The sequence below is a fragment of the Bos javanicus genome, chromosome 18 (assembly GCF_032452875.1).
Source record: "Bos javanicus breed banteng chromosome 18, ARS-OSU_banteng_1.0, whole genome shotgun sequence".
Taxonomy (NCBI): Eukaryota; Metazoa; Chordata; class Mammalia; order Artiodactyla; family Bovidae; genus Bos; species Bos javanicus.
The window spans coordinates 62,576,784-62,590,182 of record NC_083885.1 but is presented as its reverse complement, the minus strand read 5'-3'; the positions used below and the strand labels follow the sequence as shown (position 1 = coordinate 62,590,182).

At 58.0% G+C, this 13,399-nt stretch overlaps 2 protein-coding genes and 1 long non-coding RNA gene across 6 annotated transcripts in view; 1 reads left to right on the top strand and 2 right to left on the bottom strand.

The window, feature by feature from the left end:
• The window catches only part of PTPRH (protein tyrosine phosphatase receptor type H), an 18,791-nt gene extending 9,458 nt beyond the window's left edge, over positions 1-9,333 (bottom strand). The window contains exons 1-8 of one of the 2 annotated variants that reach the window (XM_061389308.1): positions 9,246-9,333; positions 7,075-7,884; positions 6,236-6,269; positions 5,380-5,637; positions 4,224-4,523; positions 3,601-3,873; positions 2,135-2,213; positions 1,974-2,021 (exon numbers count right to left, since the gene is read on the bottom strand). In XM_061389308.1, the coding sequence (XP_061245292.1) occupies positions 1,974-2,021; positions 2,135-2,213; positions 3,601-3,873; positions 4,224-4,523; positions 5,380-5,637; positions 6,236-6,269; positions 7,075-7,125 (1,043 nt within the window). In that variant the 5' untranslated portion in view covers positions 7,126-7,884; positions 9,246-9,333. Of the gene's footprint in view, positions 1-1,973; positions 2,022-2,134; positions 2,214-3,600; positions 3,874-4,223; positions 4,524-5,379; positions 5,638-6,235; positions 6,270-7,074 lie in introns of both variants that reach the window. The other variant, XM_061389307.1, reaches the window with a different exon arrangement.
• Positions 1-11,053, top strand: part of LOC133231092 (uncharacterized) — a 25,837-nt gene extending 14,784 nt beyond the window's left edge. The window contains exons 2-4 of one of the 3 annotated variants that reach the window (XR_009731031.1): positions 6,917-6,994; positions 9,262-9,462; positions 10,594-11,053. This is a non-coding gene — a long non-coding RNA (uncharacterized LOC133231092). Of the gene's footprint in view, positions 1-6,522; positions 6,995-9,261; positions 9,463-10,593 lie in introns of those variants that run through there. The other 2 variants (XR_009731030.1, XR_009731029.1) reach the window with 2 other exon arrangements.
• Positions 11,000-13,326, bottom strand: TMEM86B (transmembrane protein 86B). Its single transcript, XM_061389322.1, has 3 exons — positions 12,837-13,326; positions 12,315-12,555; positions 11,000-11,699 (listed from the first exon to the last, which is right to left on the bottom strand). Exons 1-3 carry the CDS (start codon positions 12,885-12,887, stop codon positions 11,317-11,319), a joined length of 675 nt encoding a protein of 224 aa, XP_061245306.1. The 5' UTR covers positions 12,888-13,326; the 3' UTR covers positions 11,000-11,316.
• Positions 13,327-13,399: the final 73 nt, after the last annotated feature.

Below are 13,399 nucleotides of genomic sequence, written 5' to 3'. Positions count from 1 at the left end.
AAGCGCTCGACGTGGGACATACAAACACGCGCACGGAGGCTGAGGATGGCAAAGCGCTCGACGTGTAGGCGGGACCAGACTTGGAATCCAGTGGGTGCAGAGATTTGTCGCAGGTGCCGTATAATGGACACAGGGTAGGGAGGGGAGAGGTCAGAGGGTGACTGGGGCGGGATGCTGGCCAGGACACATTCTACGGCGAAGGAGAAACTGGGCGTCATCGCCCCCACACCTGTATTTACTCCTCCTCAGGCACCCACCTCTGGTGGCCATCCCCTCTTTCTTTTTGTGCCCACGAGCCCCATGGACAGCAAGGCGATCAAACCAGTCCATCCTAAAGGAAACGAACCCTGAATATTCACTGGAAGCACTGATGCTGAAGCTGAAGCTCCAATACTTTGGCCACCTGATGTGAAGAACTGACTCGTTGGAAAAAGACCCTGATGCTGGGAAAGACTGAAGGCAGGAGGAGAAGGGGACAACAGAGGATAAGATGGTTGGATGGCATCACCGACTCGATGGACATGAGTTTGAGCAAACTCTTGGATATAGTGAAGGACAGGGGAGCCTGGCGTGCTGCGTTCCACGGGGTGACAGAGTCAGACTCCACTGAGCAACTGAACAACCTCCCAGCTGGCCTCCCAGCTTTCCTTAACTCCTTGCCCTGACTCTCCTCTGTTAATCCCTGGGGACTCTTCTAACATAGAAATTTAATGACGATTGACCCAGAGTGATGAAGATATTTGCACAAATGTTGTCCTGAACTGCAAGACTTTATCCAACACTTGTTCATCTTCGTCTTCACCCGCACACCCAACAAGCATTTCAAACTCAGTGTGTCCACCGCTGAGCTCCTGACACCTTCCCCCAAAACCTGCCCCCACCAGAGACATTCCGCCTCGAGTCATAGTGATTCCAGCCTTCCTGGGGCTCAGGCTAAATGCCTTGGGGTCACTCTTGAGCCCTCTCTGAGTTCCACACCAACACATCCAATCTTTAACCAGATCTGCTGTTTAAACACTCAGATGACATCTTGCATCTGATTCCCTCTAACCATTTCCTGCTCTGAGACTTAACGATGTCTGCATTATTAAACACATCTTGCTGCTTCCCTGCTTTTTGCCTTTGCTTCTTAACTGCGTCACGGGTCTACTCAAAAGCTTCCAAACACTCCGATCTCCAGATATAATGCAAAGTCTTCACTCTTATCTGACCCCACCTGGTACCTCTCCAACCTCATTTCCTACCCGCCTCCCTTCACCCTCACTCTGCTCAACCTCAGAGACACGCCTCATTCTCCCAACACCCCAAGAGGGCGACTGCATCGGGGCCTCTGCCTGGAATGTCTTTTCCCAGGTGGGCACAGGGTTCTTCCCCTCATTTGCTTCAAGTCTGTCCTCAAATGGCTTTCTCTTAGTCATCTGCTTAGTGAGGCTTCTCCTGGACACCCTATTTAAAATATTCCCCTACTCTTGTTAGCCCTATCTCTCGCTTTATTTGTTTCCACGTAACCATCTTGGCCTTCATCAACTTGTTCTGCTTCCTATGTGCTCATGTGTTTGCTTTTGGTTGTGCCTCGAGGCTTGAAGGATCGTAGGTCCCCAACCAGGGGTCTAACCCGTGTGCCCTGCAGTGGAAGCCTGGAGTTCCAACCCCTGGACCAGCAGGGAAGTCCTCGTGCTGGAACGTAAGCGCCACGAGGGCAGGAATCTTTGTTTCCGTCGCTGTTTCCTACAACAGTGCCTGACGCTTTACAGGGATTTGGTGGTCGCACCGCTGGATGAATGAGCGGGAGTCCCAGAATGGAGACTGAAAGCGGTTCTGTAGCCTCTGGCCCGGAGTGCTTAGGGAGCGGGCAGCAGTGGAGGCATGATGGTCCCTGCAGGTGGATCCCCTAGTCCTGCCCTCTGACCTGTCCAGTGGCCAACTGGCTTTGACCTGACAGCGAGTCTCTGGCGCTCCCCAGACCCGCTCACCTGATCTCCAGATCCTTGGGTGCGGGTTTCTTCTCCCTCTTTCTACGCCTGGAAAAGGACAAGGGGAGGTAAAGGTTCGGGGAATGAGGCTGCAGCAGGGGTCCCCGTCTGTCCCCCAGGCCCCCCTCCAGGTGCGCCGTGAGCCCTGCGCAGAGTCTCACCTCCTCTTCAGGAAGAAGAGCAGCAGGCCCACCAGGATGAGTAACAGGAGGACGCTGACCACGGCTCCGGCGATGACCCCTGGGGAAGGTGAGGTGGGGGCTGTTAGAGCCTGGCGCTGCGTTCCTGCCGTCCCCCAGACTCAGATCAGAGGCCCACGGGGTAGACTCGAGGGCAGAGGAGGGAGAGGAGAACGCGCCCCCACCACCCACCGACCCAACCTTGCCCCACAGCCTCTTAGTTCCCAAGTTGCTGATCAAAAGTCATCACTTGCTCGGGGGCTTCCCTGGTGGCTCCATGATAAGAATCTGCATGCCAGAGCAGGGGACACAGGTTCGATCCCTGGTCCAGGAAGATTCCACAGGCCTCGAAGCAACTAAGCCAATGCGCCATGACTACCGAGCCCAGGAGCTGCAACTCCTGAGCCCATGCACCACAGCTCCTGAAGCCCACATGCCCCAGAGCCTGTGCTCCGCAACAAGAGATGCCACCGCAGCGAGACACTGGCGCATCCCAACTAGAGAGGAGCCCCACCCCCCACAACTGGAGAAAAACCCTTGCAGCGACCAAGACCCAGCACAGCCAAAAACAAATAATTAATTTTTTAAAAAGCAACGAAGCACTGATTAATACACATTAGAACACTGGATGAGCCTTAAAAGCATTACACTAAGTGAGAGAAACCGGTCACAAAGGACCACATACTGTGTGACTGTATTTCTAGGAAAGATCCAGAAGAGGCAAATCTAGAGACAGAGGTGTAGATTAGAGACCGTCAATGGCTGGTTGGTGGAGGACTGGGGAAGTCAGGGGGTAACAGGCTTAAAGGAGACTCTTGAGAGTCTTGTGAACAGCAAGGAGAGCAAACCAGTCCATCCTAAAGGAAATCAACCCTGAGTATTCATTGGAAGGACTGATGCTGAAGCTGAAGCTGCAATACTTTGGCCACCTGATGCGAAGAGCCGACTCACTGGAAAAGCCCCTGATGCTGGGAAAGATTGAGGGCAAGAGGAGAAGGGGACAACAGAGGATGAGATGGTTGGATGGCATCACCGACTCAATGGACATGAATCTGGGTGAACTCCGGGAGTTGATGACGGACAGGGAGGCCTGGCATGCTGTAGTTCATGGGGTCGCAAAGAGTCGGACATGACTGAGCAACTGAACAACAACAAGGCTTAAGGGGAAAACTTTTCTTTTCTTTATGGGATGATGAAAACGTTCTAAAACCGATGGCAACAATGGCTGCAAATACTGCGAATATGCAGCAGCCATTGGGTTATACCCTTTCAGTGGGTGAACTGTTGTATGTTATAGGAATCACATCTCAACAGAGCTGTTTTAAAGAAAGCAGGAAACAAAACACAAGCAGAGAGGACCCCCTGGGCAGGTGGGCCTGCCTCAGAGCAAGGCCTGAAGGGGTCTGGGGAGAAGGCCATGAATCCCCCGTCCCCGGGACCCCACTCACCCGCGTGCCCGCTCTCCACATGGCAAGCCACCGAGGCAGATGGGGCCCTCATTTCATCCCAGACGGTCGTGACTGTGGCTGAGGAGGACTGAGCCGCCCTGAGTAACGACACCTTCACAACATCCCCGCAGGAGGAGCTGTTCTGGGGGCCTAGCTGCCCCTTGACCTCCAGTTCAAAGGCCTCATAGCCTCCCTGGGGGCAGGACCAGGCCAGGATGACCTCGTGGCCCCCAGAGGTGATGACACAGGAGGTGATGTTGGCAGGATCTGGGGCTGTGTGCAGGAGGATGAGAGGCATCAGGAGGCTCCATCCGGGGGGACTTCCCACTGCCCCTCTCCCCACCAGTCAGGCCAGTTCTCTGAGAACCAGCGTGTCCTTTCCTTCCCCCAAACCAGAATACCTCTTCACCCCTCATTCTCTCACCCCTCACCCCTATTGTCCACACGGGGACAGGCCATAGGTCTCCAGAGACTACAACTCCCATGAGCCCTTTGACCATCCATGTCACTGCAACACATGACATCATGACCCCATGGCCTGATGGGATTTGGAGTCCGCTCACCTCTCACTGCCCCCAGGCCCGACCTAACCCGCCACCAGGTTAAAGGGAGCCCCATCTCACCCGTGGACGCATTGAGGCTCTGTTTGTAACTGCGTACACCGTAGCTCTCGGCCCACACGTTGAAGCAGTACCAAGTCCCGGGCACCAGCGCCTCCACCGTATAGTGAGTCCTGTTGGTGCTGCCCGTCTGGTTGTCCTGGTGTCCTTGGGGACCTCGCTTCCTCTGGGGATATCCTCTGCTGGCCCAATGGACCCAGTATACATAGAACTGGGGCTGTGGGTCTGCAGGGGCTTCCCACTGCAGGGTGATGGAGCTGTCGGTCTGATTTTGCTTCTGCAGGGCCGTAACCTCGCTGGGAGCTGAGAAGTAAGGATAGAGACTGAAGGGGCTGGAGCCCCAAGGACCCCTCCCCTCCACCCCAAACCCATGGTTCCCCAGTCTCCTCCTCCTCAAAGCAAAGCGGAAGTACCTAGGCATAGGAAGGGGTCTACTTGCTAAGGAGTGTGAACCACAGAAAAGTGGCCAGGGGTGGGGGGGCCAGGATTGCTCGGGCCCTCTGTCCGGGGTCTACAGCCCTGGGTCCCACCCATCACCATACCCTACATTGTCTGTCTCAAGCTGCCCCAGGGACAGAACCTTCTCACTTCTGGACATATCAACTTTCCAGGTGGAGCTGTTGACTCTGGTCTTTCTGGTGTGTGCGTGTGTGTCTCACGTGTGTGTGTCAAGTCGTGTCCGACTCTGTGACCCCGTGGACTGTAGCCCACCAGGCTCCTCTGTCCATGGAATTTCCCAGGCAAGAATACTGAAGTGGGTTGCCATTTCCTTCTCCAGGGGATCTTCCCGACCCAGGGATCCTGTGTATCCTGCACTGGCAGGTGGGTTCTTTACCACTAGCACAGTGGTAATTAACTAATCGGTAATTAACTAATTAACTAACGGACACCCAGTGGTGGCACTGGGTCTCCATGGCTGCGAGCAGGCACTCCCTATCTGCAGCGAGTGGGGTCTACTCTTCGCTGCAGTGTGCAGGCTTCTCATTGTGCTGGCTTCTCTTCTTGTAGGGCACATATTCTTTCTTCATCGCCTGCTCATTGTGGCCCAAAGGGACCCTGGGCGAGGGAGGGTGCTATGTTCTCCTGTCAACTCTCCACCACCATCTGTCACCTCCCATTAAAACAAACAAAAACAATACGAATAGCGGCTGCCTCTCACCTGTGCAGGCATTGAGATGCACCGAGCTATTGAATCCATCCTTTACTGCGTACACAGAGAATTCATACAACGTCCCGGCTTCAAGTCCTTTCACTGTGATGGTGGTATTTGTTGTGTTTTGAGACACAGTTGCATTACCGTCACCAGTCCACTGGACACAGTAGTTCTCAGGCTCAGAGCCTTCAGGCACCTTCCAGCTCAGGGTGATGGAGCTGCTAGTCTGATTCTGCACAGTCAGGTTGCTGATGGTGCTGGAGGCTGAGAAGTTAGGAAGAAGGATCTGGAGTTAGCAGGGGAGCAGGGGAGGGGAGAGTTGCTGGGTGTGTTTGACCCTCAGGGTGAGCTCCCAGGCCTGCCTCAGTGACAGGCCGGAAGACAGATGCGGGCGCATGGTCCCCATCAGCGCCTCCTGAGCCTCAGTGTGCACATGCATCCCTGGGAGTCTCCTTACAGTGGGATTCTGACTCAGGTGCCCAGGGTGGGACGGAGGCTCTGCACGCACAGTCAGCTCTCAGGGGCCGCTGCCCATGCACGGACCACACTTGAGTGACAAGATCTAGAGCCGCGCTTTCCAGTAGGATTTCTGCAGCAATGCTGGTTCGGGGCTCCGCAGCCAGCTTCCTGGTAGGGGCTGGGGGCTGAGGACTGGGAAGGAAGGTCTGGTGCGAGCAGGGGAGTCCTGTCCCTTCTACCACCCCCCATTCCTGCCCCGTGTCCAGAAAGGACCGTTCCCATTGGCACCTGCTGTGGCCACTTTGTCCTCCATAGAGACACCCCCCACCACCACCACAAAGCTCATGGGCGTCGAGGTGTAGTGGCTTTTCGTGGGCTATGAACTCAGGCAGGGGTCACTCACCAGCCGCCCTGGCCCCTGTCCAGCTGCACAGGCCCTGGAGACAGCCCAAGGGGAGAATCAGATTCTGAGGCTCACCTCGCTTCACCCAGGTGAGACGGCCGGCCAGTGACCCTCCCCAAGTGCCCCTGGCCCTGTGAGTCAGTGCTCCCGGAGGGCAGGAACAGGGCACCGCACCTCCTCCCCCAGGCTGGGCCCGACAAAGGTCAGCCCCACGACCTTCCCTTGTCTGCTTTGGGTGTATGTGTGTGTTGGGGGGGTGGGGTGGGGTGGTGAGGTAGGGATGGGACTCCAGGGACCCCGGAGCTGGGGTTGGCTTCAAGCATAAGGTGCTGAGATAAACTGAATGGTTTCACTTCCTGAAAAATATGGCCTTGGAAGATTAAAGGCAGGGATCAACAGACTGGGAATGAAGGAAGAGATTGAGGCTGGGAACCAGGAAACTGTCACCCAATCTGAGGGAGGGGGCTGGGGCCTGGACCCCACAATCTGAGGGACGAGGGGCTGGGGGTCTGCACCCCTGGGTTTCAGAGAGAAAGGGCTGAGGATCTGGAAGTCTTGGGTCTGAGGAAGGAGGGGCTGGGGGCCTGGACCCCCGGGTCTGAGGGGGGAGGGCCTGGGCCTGAATCCCTTCTCTTTATAAAATACCTGAGTCTTGCCAATAACCAACGTTTACTTCCGCAGCAGACACAGCAAGATCTTGAGACCAGGTGTATGTAAGCCTCCCTAGGAACCTCCCCCAATCCGGAAGCCCAGGGAAGGGTAAGCCCCGCCCCCCGCGGGGCCGGCGTTCTGGGACCCCAGCATCCCTTCCCCTCGGACCCGGGGTCTGGGGGACTCACCAGCAGCAGCAGGCTCCCCCAGGCCCGGAGGCCACCGCCAGCCCCGGTCATGTCTGCGGACTCTGCCGAGGGACCCAGGTGTCCCAGCCCCGGGACGTTCCACCTGCTGGACTTTACACGCAAGAATTCCCCTCTCCCAGTCCGACGTGAGGCCACAGGTCAGGGCAGAAAGGGAGGAGGAGGAAATGGAGGCTTGTAGCCTGAGGCCAGGCCCGCCCCGCCCAGCAGCCTCGGTCCTCACCTCTGGACGCTGGGCTCCGCCTGGCTTCGAGGTATCCCCTTTCTGCCCCCAGGTTAAGGCACCGCTTCCCACGGCCGGGTGAAGGCGCGACGCAGGTCCCGTGTGTGCGGGGCGGGATGGCGGCGAGGGGCCGCTCCGGGGCGGGGAGGGAAAGATGCCCACCCCTCAAGTGGACCGTTCAGCACCAGACCGGCGTCTCATCGCCTGTCCTGCCTTTGGGCTCTGCCTCCCCTGCCCCTGCGAGCTCCGGCTGCCCTCAGACCGTCCCTATTTGCAGACCCACGCGCCACCGTTCTACCTGGGCCGGAGAGCATGTGGCTTCAATTCGAAGTGGCTCAGATTCCATATCAACGGAACTGGGCACAATCCCTTGCAAATATGTGGTAGGAATAAGGGAGTTCGCATCAAGTCTTGGAACAACGTCCGGCCCTTTGAAGCCATTGGATAAAACTGCAGCCACACTTGCTGTGGGTTCATCCCTAGACCGCCGGTGTCCAGAAGGGCTTTTCAGAAGGGCTTTGCCTTCCTGATCATCTGCACACACAAGCTGCCGTGATCTCACTTACGGTCTGAAAGTGAAGAGAGCGGGTGAGGAAGGCTTCTGGGCAGGGCACTGAAGCGCTGGGCTCCTTCCCCACTTCCTGCCCTGTGCTCCTCTCCCTTCTCCTGTTCCTGAGTGACATCCTAGAAGAAACCAGTGATGCAGCAGGCACGTTTCTCTGCATTCTGTGACCTGATCTAGCAAGTTAATCCAACACAAGGATGGGGTCTTGGGAACATCTGACTTATAGCCTGTTGATCTGAAGCACAGATAACAACCCCAGGCTTGTGACTGGCGTCTGAAGTGCGGGTGGGGGGCAGGAGGGGGCCAGATTTGTAGGGCTGAATCCTCAGCCTGTGGGACAGTGTCAGCACTGAGTTGACTTGCAGGACGCCCAGCCGGTGTTGGGAGATTTTGCTTGGTGGGTGTGGAGCAAGCCCTACGCTGTGATTGTGTGCAGGGTCGTTAACTGTTTATCGTCATGAAACACTGAAGGATAAACAAGGTCCTACCTGGAGAAGCCCATGGGCACAGGAGCCTGGTGGGCTACAGTGGGGCCACAAAGAGTCAGACACAGCTGAGGGACTAAACAACAAGCTAGTGATTGCCTTGGGCTGGAGGCGATGGGTGATTAGTTTAAGGCATGGGGTGTCTTTTTGGTGTGATGAAAATGCTCTAAGATTGCTAGTTGAAAACTCTTCTGAATATACTAAAAAGCACGTCTACAGTTTTGGGTGGGCTGTTGGGTGGTAGATGAAGAAAGTGAAAGTGTTAGTCACTCAGTCATGTCTGACTCTTTGTGAACCCATGGACTGTAGCCCACCCTCCAGGCTCCTCAGTCCATGGGATTCTCCAGGCAAGAGTACTGGAGTGGATTGCCATTTCCTTCTCCAGGAGATCTTCCTGACCCAGGGATCAAACCCGGGTCTCCAGCACTGGAGGCAGATTCTTTATAGTCTGAGCCACCAGGGAAGCCTGAGAGTATCCCAGTAAAGCTGCCACCATAACATTTTTTTTCAGGAATTGGATACAAATGCCTTCAAACAGATCATGGTCACAGAGTGACCACAGACAACAATGCTATATTATAAATTACAAGGCCGCTAAGAGACTAGATTTTAATTGGTCCCACCACAATAAAGCAAGTCGTCATGTGATGACTCAAGAGGTGTTAGCTAACATTCCGGGGGTACTCATACTGTGACGTATCCAAGTATCAAATCAACACTAGCGTGCCTTAAAGGTACACAGTTATGTCACCCCTAGCTCAGCTTCAAAAAACAGAACATGGGGTTCAGACAGACGGAGCCTGGAGATACTGCTCCTTAGCACTTCTCCCTGGGTGGGAGGCTTTCCTGGGGGCCCTTTAGGAGGGGAGAGGGTGCTCACTTTATTTGCCCTGCAGTTACTCTGTCGTGAGCTTCCCACTCTCCATGGCTGACAGAATGATGAGGGCCTGGGCAGCGCAGGAGGCGGTCCACGACCCCCAAGCGGGCGTGCGGCTGAAGGAAGGCACCCCGGCCAACGTGGCATCCGAGACTGTGAAGAGCAGGCACCCGCCCCAGGCAGAACACCTGCCTCATCTGACCTCAGGCGGTTCTCTGTGGTGAGTAAGGGCTCCTGGCCTGTAGGTGGGGCAGGGACTAAAAACCAAGGGTGGGTTCTGGGGTGGGGGGGGATCCTTTAAAGCACATCTTGGATGTAGCAGTGTCCTGCCATGAGAGTCCCTAAAAAAAAGCACAACACAGGTATAGACGTCCCCGTCCCCTCTCTGCTATGAGTCCCTAAAAGCATATCATAGCTGTGGAAGTCTCCTCTCTCTTATAGTAGTAGTAGTAGTATTAGTAGTGAAGTCGCTCAGTCATGTCCGACTCTTTGCAACCCCATGGACTAGAGCCCACCAGGCTCCTCCATCCATGGGATTCTCCAGGCAAGAGTACTGGAGTGGGTTGCCATTTCCTTCTCCAGGGGATCTTCCCTATCCAGGGATCGAACCCGGGTCTCCCGCATTGTAGGCAGATGCTTTACCATCTGAGCCACCAGGGAAGTCCCCTTTCTGCTATAAGAGTCCCTAAAGGCACATCAGGGTTGTAGGTGTCCCCTCTCTGCCATCAGAGTCCCTACAGGCACACCATGGCTGCAGAAACAGCAGGGTTTGGAGAGCAGTTCTGTTTCCTGTCCTCACGTGCAGGACCTGAGGCTCAAAGGGCAGAGGGCTGCCAAGGTCACAGCCAAGACAAGGGCCACACCTGGGTTTTTTCTTCAGTACTCCACTCCCACCATGTGTTTACCTACCCCCTCCTCCAAGCCCCCTCTGAGTTTCCTCATCTCCTCAGCCCTCTCCTCTCCTGATACTGGGTGTGACTGCAGTCAGCTGAACTGTGGTCCCCAGAGACGTGTGCAAGTCCTGAGCCCGGGCCTTCATGGATGTGATGTTGTTTAGGAACAGGGTCTTTGCAGATGTCATCAAGTTAAGGATCTCGGGATGACATCGCCCTGGACTTAGGGTGGGCCCCTCAATCAAACTGCTGGTGTCCCCAGGGGAGGGCAGCCTCGCGGAGGGAGGCCACTGCAGGAAGCCTGGCTGGGCTGTCCCGAGCTGGGGGGGGCGGGAAGGACCCTCCCCTGAGCGCGCCCTGGACGGAGGGCACCCCCACTGACACTGGGGGCTTGTGGGCCCCAGAACTGTGAGGTTTAACTTCTGTTAAGTCACCCAGCTTATGGTAATTTCTGACAGCAGCCACAGGAAACTAACATTGGCCAGCCTCCTCCTGACCTCAGCTCAGTAACATCCTCATCTGGACAATGGACACGATGAATATGATGAATCCCCGCCGCCATCAAAGGGCCCTGGGGAGGGGGGTTACTCTACGCCACCCCCCCCCCAAGTCCTGGGCACCAGGACTGGGCCACGAGCAGCCTGCTGTGGGCACAGTTAACATCACTGCGTTGTACACACAAACACGTGTTCCCCAAGGGAGGGCCCGCAGCAACTGTTCAAAGCACAACCCTGCGAATGTACTGTCACTGAATCATGGGCTTAAAAGTGGTTAAAATGGTAAATCCTGTGCGGGGGATGGGGGGAGGAAAATGACTTATTTGCTCTTGTTGTGATCAGCCCTCCCCAAATGAACGGTGATGTCGCGGGTTCAATGCCCACTTTACTTTAAGCAACAGAATAAATCAGGGCCACAACATGCGGAGAGCATTTGGAGGCACAGAAGTAGGCCAGGGGCTGGGGGGACCCAGCATGGGTCTGGCTGAGGGCCTGGAAATCAGAACGCAGGGAAGGCAGTGGACTCAGAACTCCAAGAACGGTTTAGTCTCCAGATGAACCAGCACCAGCAGACTGGAGTCTGGGGGTCTTGCTCTCGCCCCCAAGGCTGTTTCTCTGGCTTCACTGGGGCCCAGGTCCTTGCAGGAGGAGAGAGGGTGGACGCCTGCCCACCTCAGCCCGGAATCAGTGGGACTTGAGTCTGGGGTTCTGGAAGGCCGACAGGGTGATGAGCATCTGGGCCGAGTAGTAGGTGGTCATGACCAGCAGGTGGCCGTGGGGCACAAGGTAGGTGAAGATGTTCCAGGCCAGCATGGAGTCCGAAAGCACGAACAGCAGGGCGCCCCAGTGGGCACTCCCGCCCCGGGCCAGGCCCCGCCACAGCATGGCGACCAGGACTATGGAGTAAGCCAGCAGGGGCCAGACCACTTGGGGTGGCATATGAGGATGCAGGACCCGGAAGTAGAGGGCGAAAACCAGGAGGAGGGGCAGCAGGAGGCCAGGCTTCAGGGGTGTGAGGCCGAAGGCCCGGAGGTAGAGCAGGTGGGCCAGGCCGAAGGCAGCCATGCCTGCAGGAGACAACGGCGGGGGGAGCGGCGGGCATGCGCGCATGGTAAAGCGTGCTGCTCCCTGGCTTAACCCTACCGCCCTCGCCCCGAGGGAAAGGGCAGACCCCCAGTGCCAGCTCCCACAGTGGCCATACGGCCCCGTCTCCCAGGGTGGCCTCTTCAGCCGTCCCTTCTTCTGGCCGTTGGCCCCCAAACCGCCTCAGGCGCGCATCGCGTTCCATGCAGCTCTGCTCCGAACCGCCCGCGGACGGACACCCCAGCTTGCGGGGGCCCCGGCGGCTGCACGCACCTCGGCTCCTGCACCTGCTAGCCCTCTGCCTGCAGGGGCACCTGGCTGGTACACGCGTCCCATTTCAGGCGTCCCTTCCACGTGAGGCTGGCCTCTGGCAGCGTGCTCGAGACCACGAGCCCTGCGCGCTCACGCGGCCTCGGGGAACGCCGCCCGCGCCCATGTGGGAGGCGCGGGGGCTGGGGTCTGGATGCGTCTTCTCACGGCCGTGGGCTCCCCAGGGAGTTCTGTTGGGGAGTCGCCCCCCCACCACGGCATCCCACCCTCCACCCACTGGGGGGGCGTCAAAAAGGGACAAGGCAACACATCTCGTTACCCGCTCTCACCGTAGCGTAAGGCCTCAGGCCAGACGAGGCAGGCGTCCCCCACGGCCGAGCAAAGCAGGGCCCCTTGCAGGAGCGCGCGGTAGCCCCCGCCGGGGTGCGCGGTCCCCAGGAACCCCGCCAGGTAGAGGACGGGCAGGATCTTGAGCAGGACGTTGACCCAGGGCGGCTGGTCTGCGTTCCGGACGAGGAGGTAGACGGCACAGGCGAGGAAGAACGGGAGCAGCCCCAGGCCCACGCGCGGCTGTGGGTGTTTCGGGGGTAAGGGGGCCTCTGAGCAGCTGCAACGCAGCCCAGCCCCCAGCTCCTGGGACCAGCCCCCGGCTAGAGCCCTCCGGGCCCCTGGGGGCCAGGCCCAGCCCTGCCCGGGGACCCCAGCCATGCTGCCCAAGGCAAGGGGCAGCCACACAGGCACCAGGACGTCCAGGCTCACAGAACCTGCCCCCCCTCCCCCCACCCCTGATTCTTCCAGGTCACTTGGGTTCCCAGGAGCACAGGCCCGGTTCCCAGCTCGGCGGCGCTCACTTGAGCTGAGAAGCGAGGTTTCCGGAGCAGCCCCTCCTTCCGGGCGTCCATGTCGGCCTGCGGCCCCCACAGTGGCCTGCATGTGGGCACCGCTGGCTTTGAGGGTGGTGGGGACGGCGTGTGGTTACACGTTAACTCAGGAGCGTCCTGTGGACTCTGGGACTGATAAGAGGCTCAGGGAGATGCTGCCCCGCCCTGGGACAGTCCTGCCTGGCACCGCTGATACGGCCCCCGCGGCACCCCAGTGTATCTCACCCTCCACGGCCACTGCCTCTGGCTTCCTCCTTGCCTAGGGAGCCTGTCCGCCACGCCCCTCCCACCGGCTGTGCCTGGCGGCTCAAAGGGAAGGGGGCGCAGCACTCCAAGGGCTGCTCCTCTATGAGCGAGGGGGGAAGGGCGGGGGACGCCAGAGCCCAGGGACAGGCCAGCGGCGTCCCCTCCCCTCGCGGCCCCGGGCCTGGCCGTCCCTCAGGAGCCCTCCACCCCCCAGCCCCCCCCCCGCCCCGCCCCCCTCGTCTGGGAAGGCCTGCCCAGCAGACAGCGGCACTGGGCAGTGTGCTAGC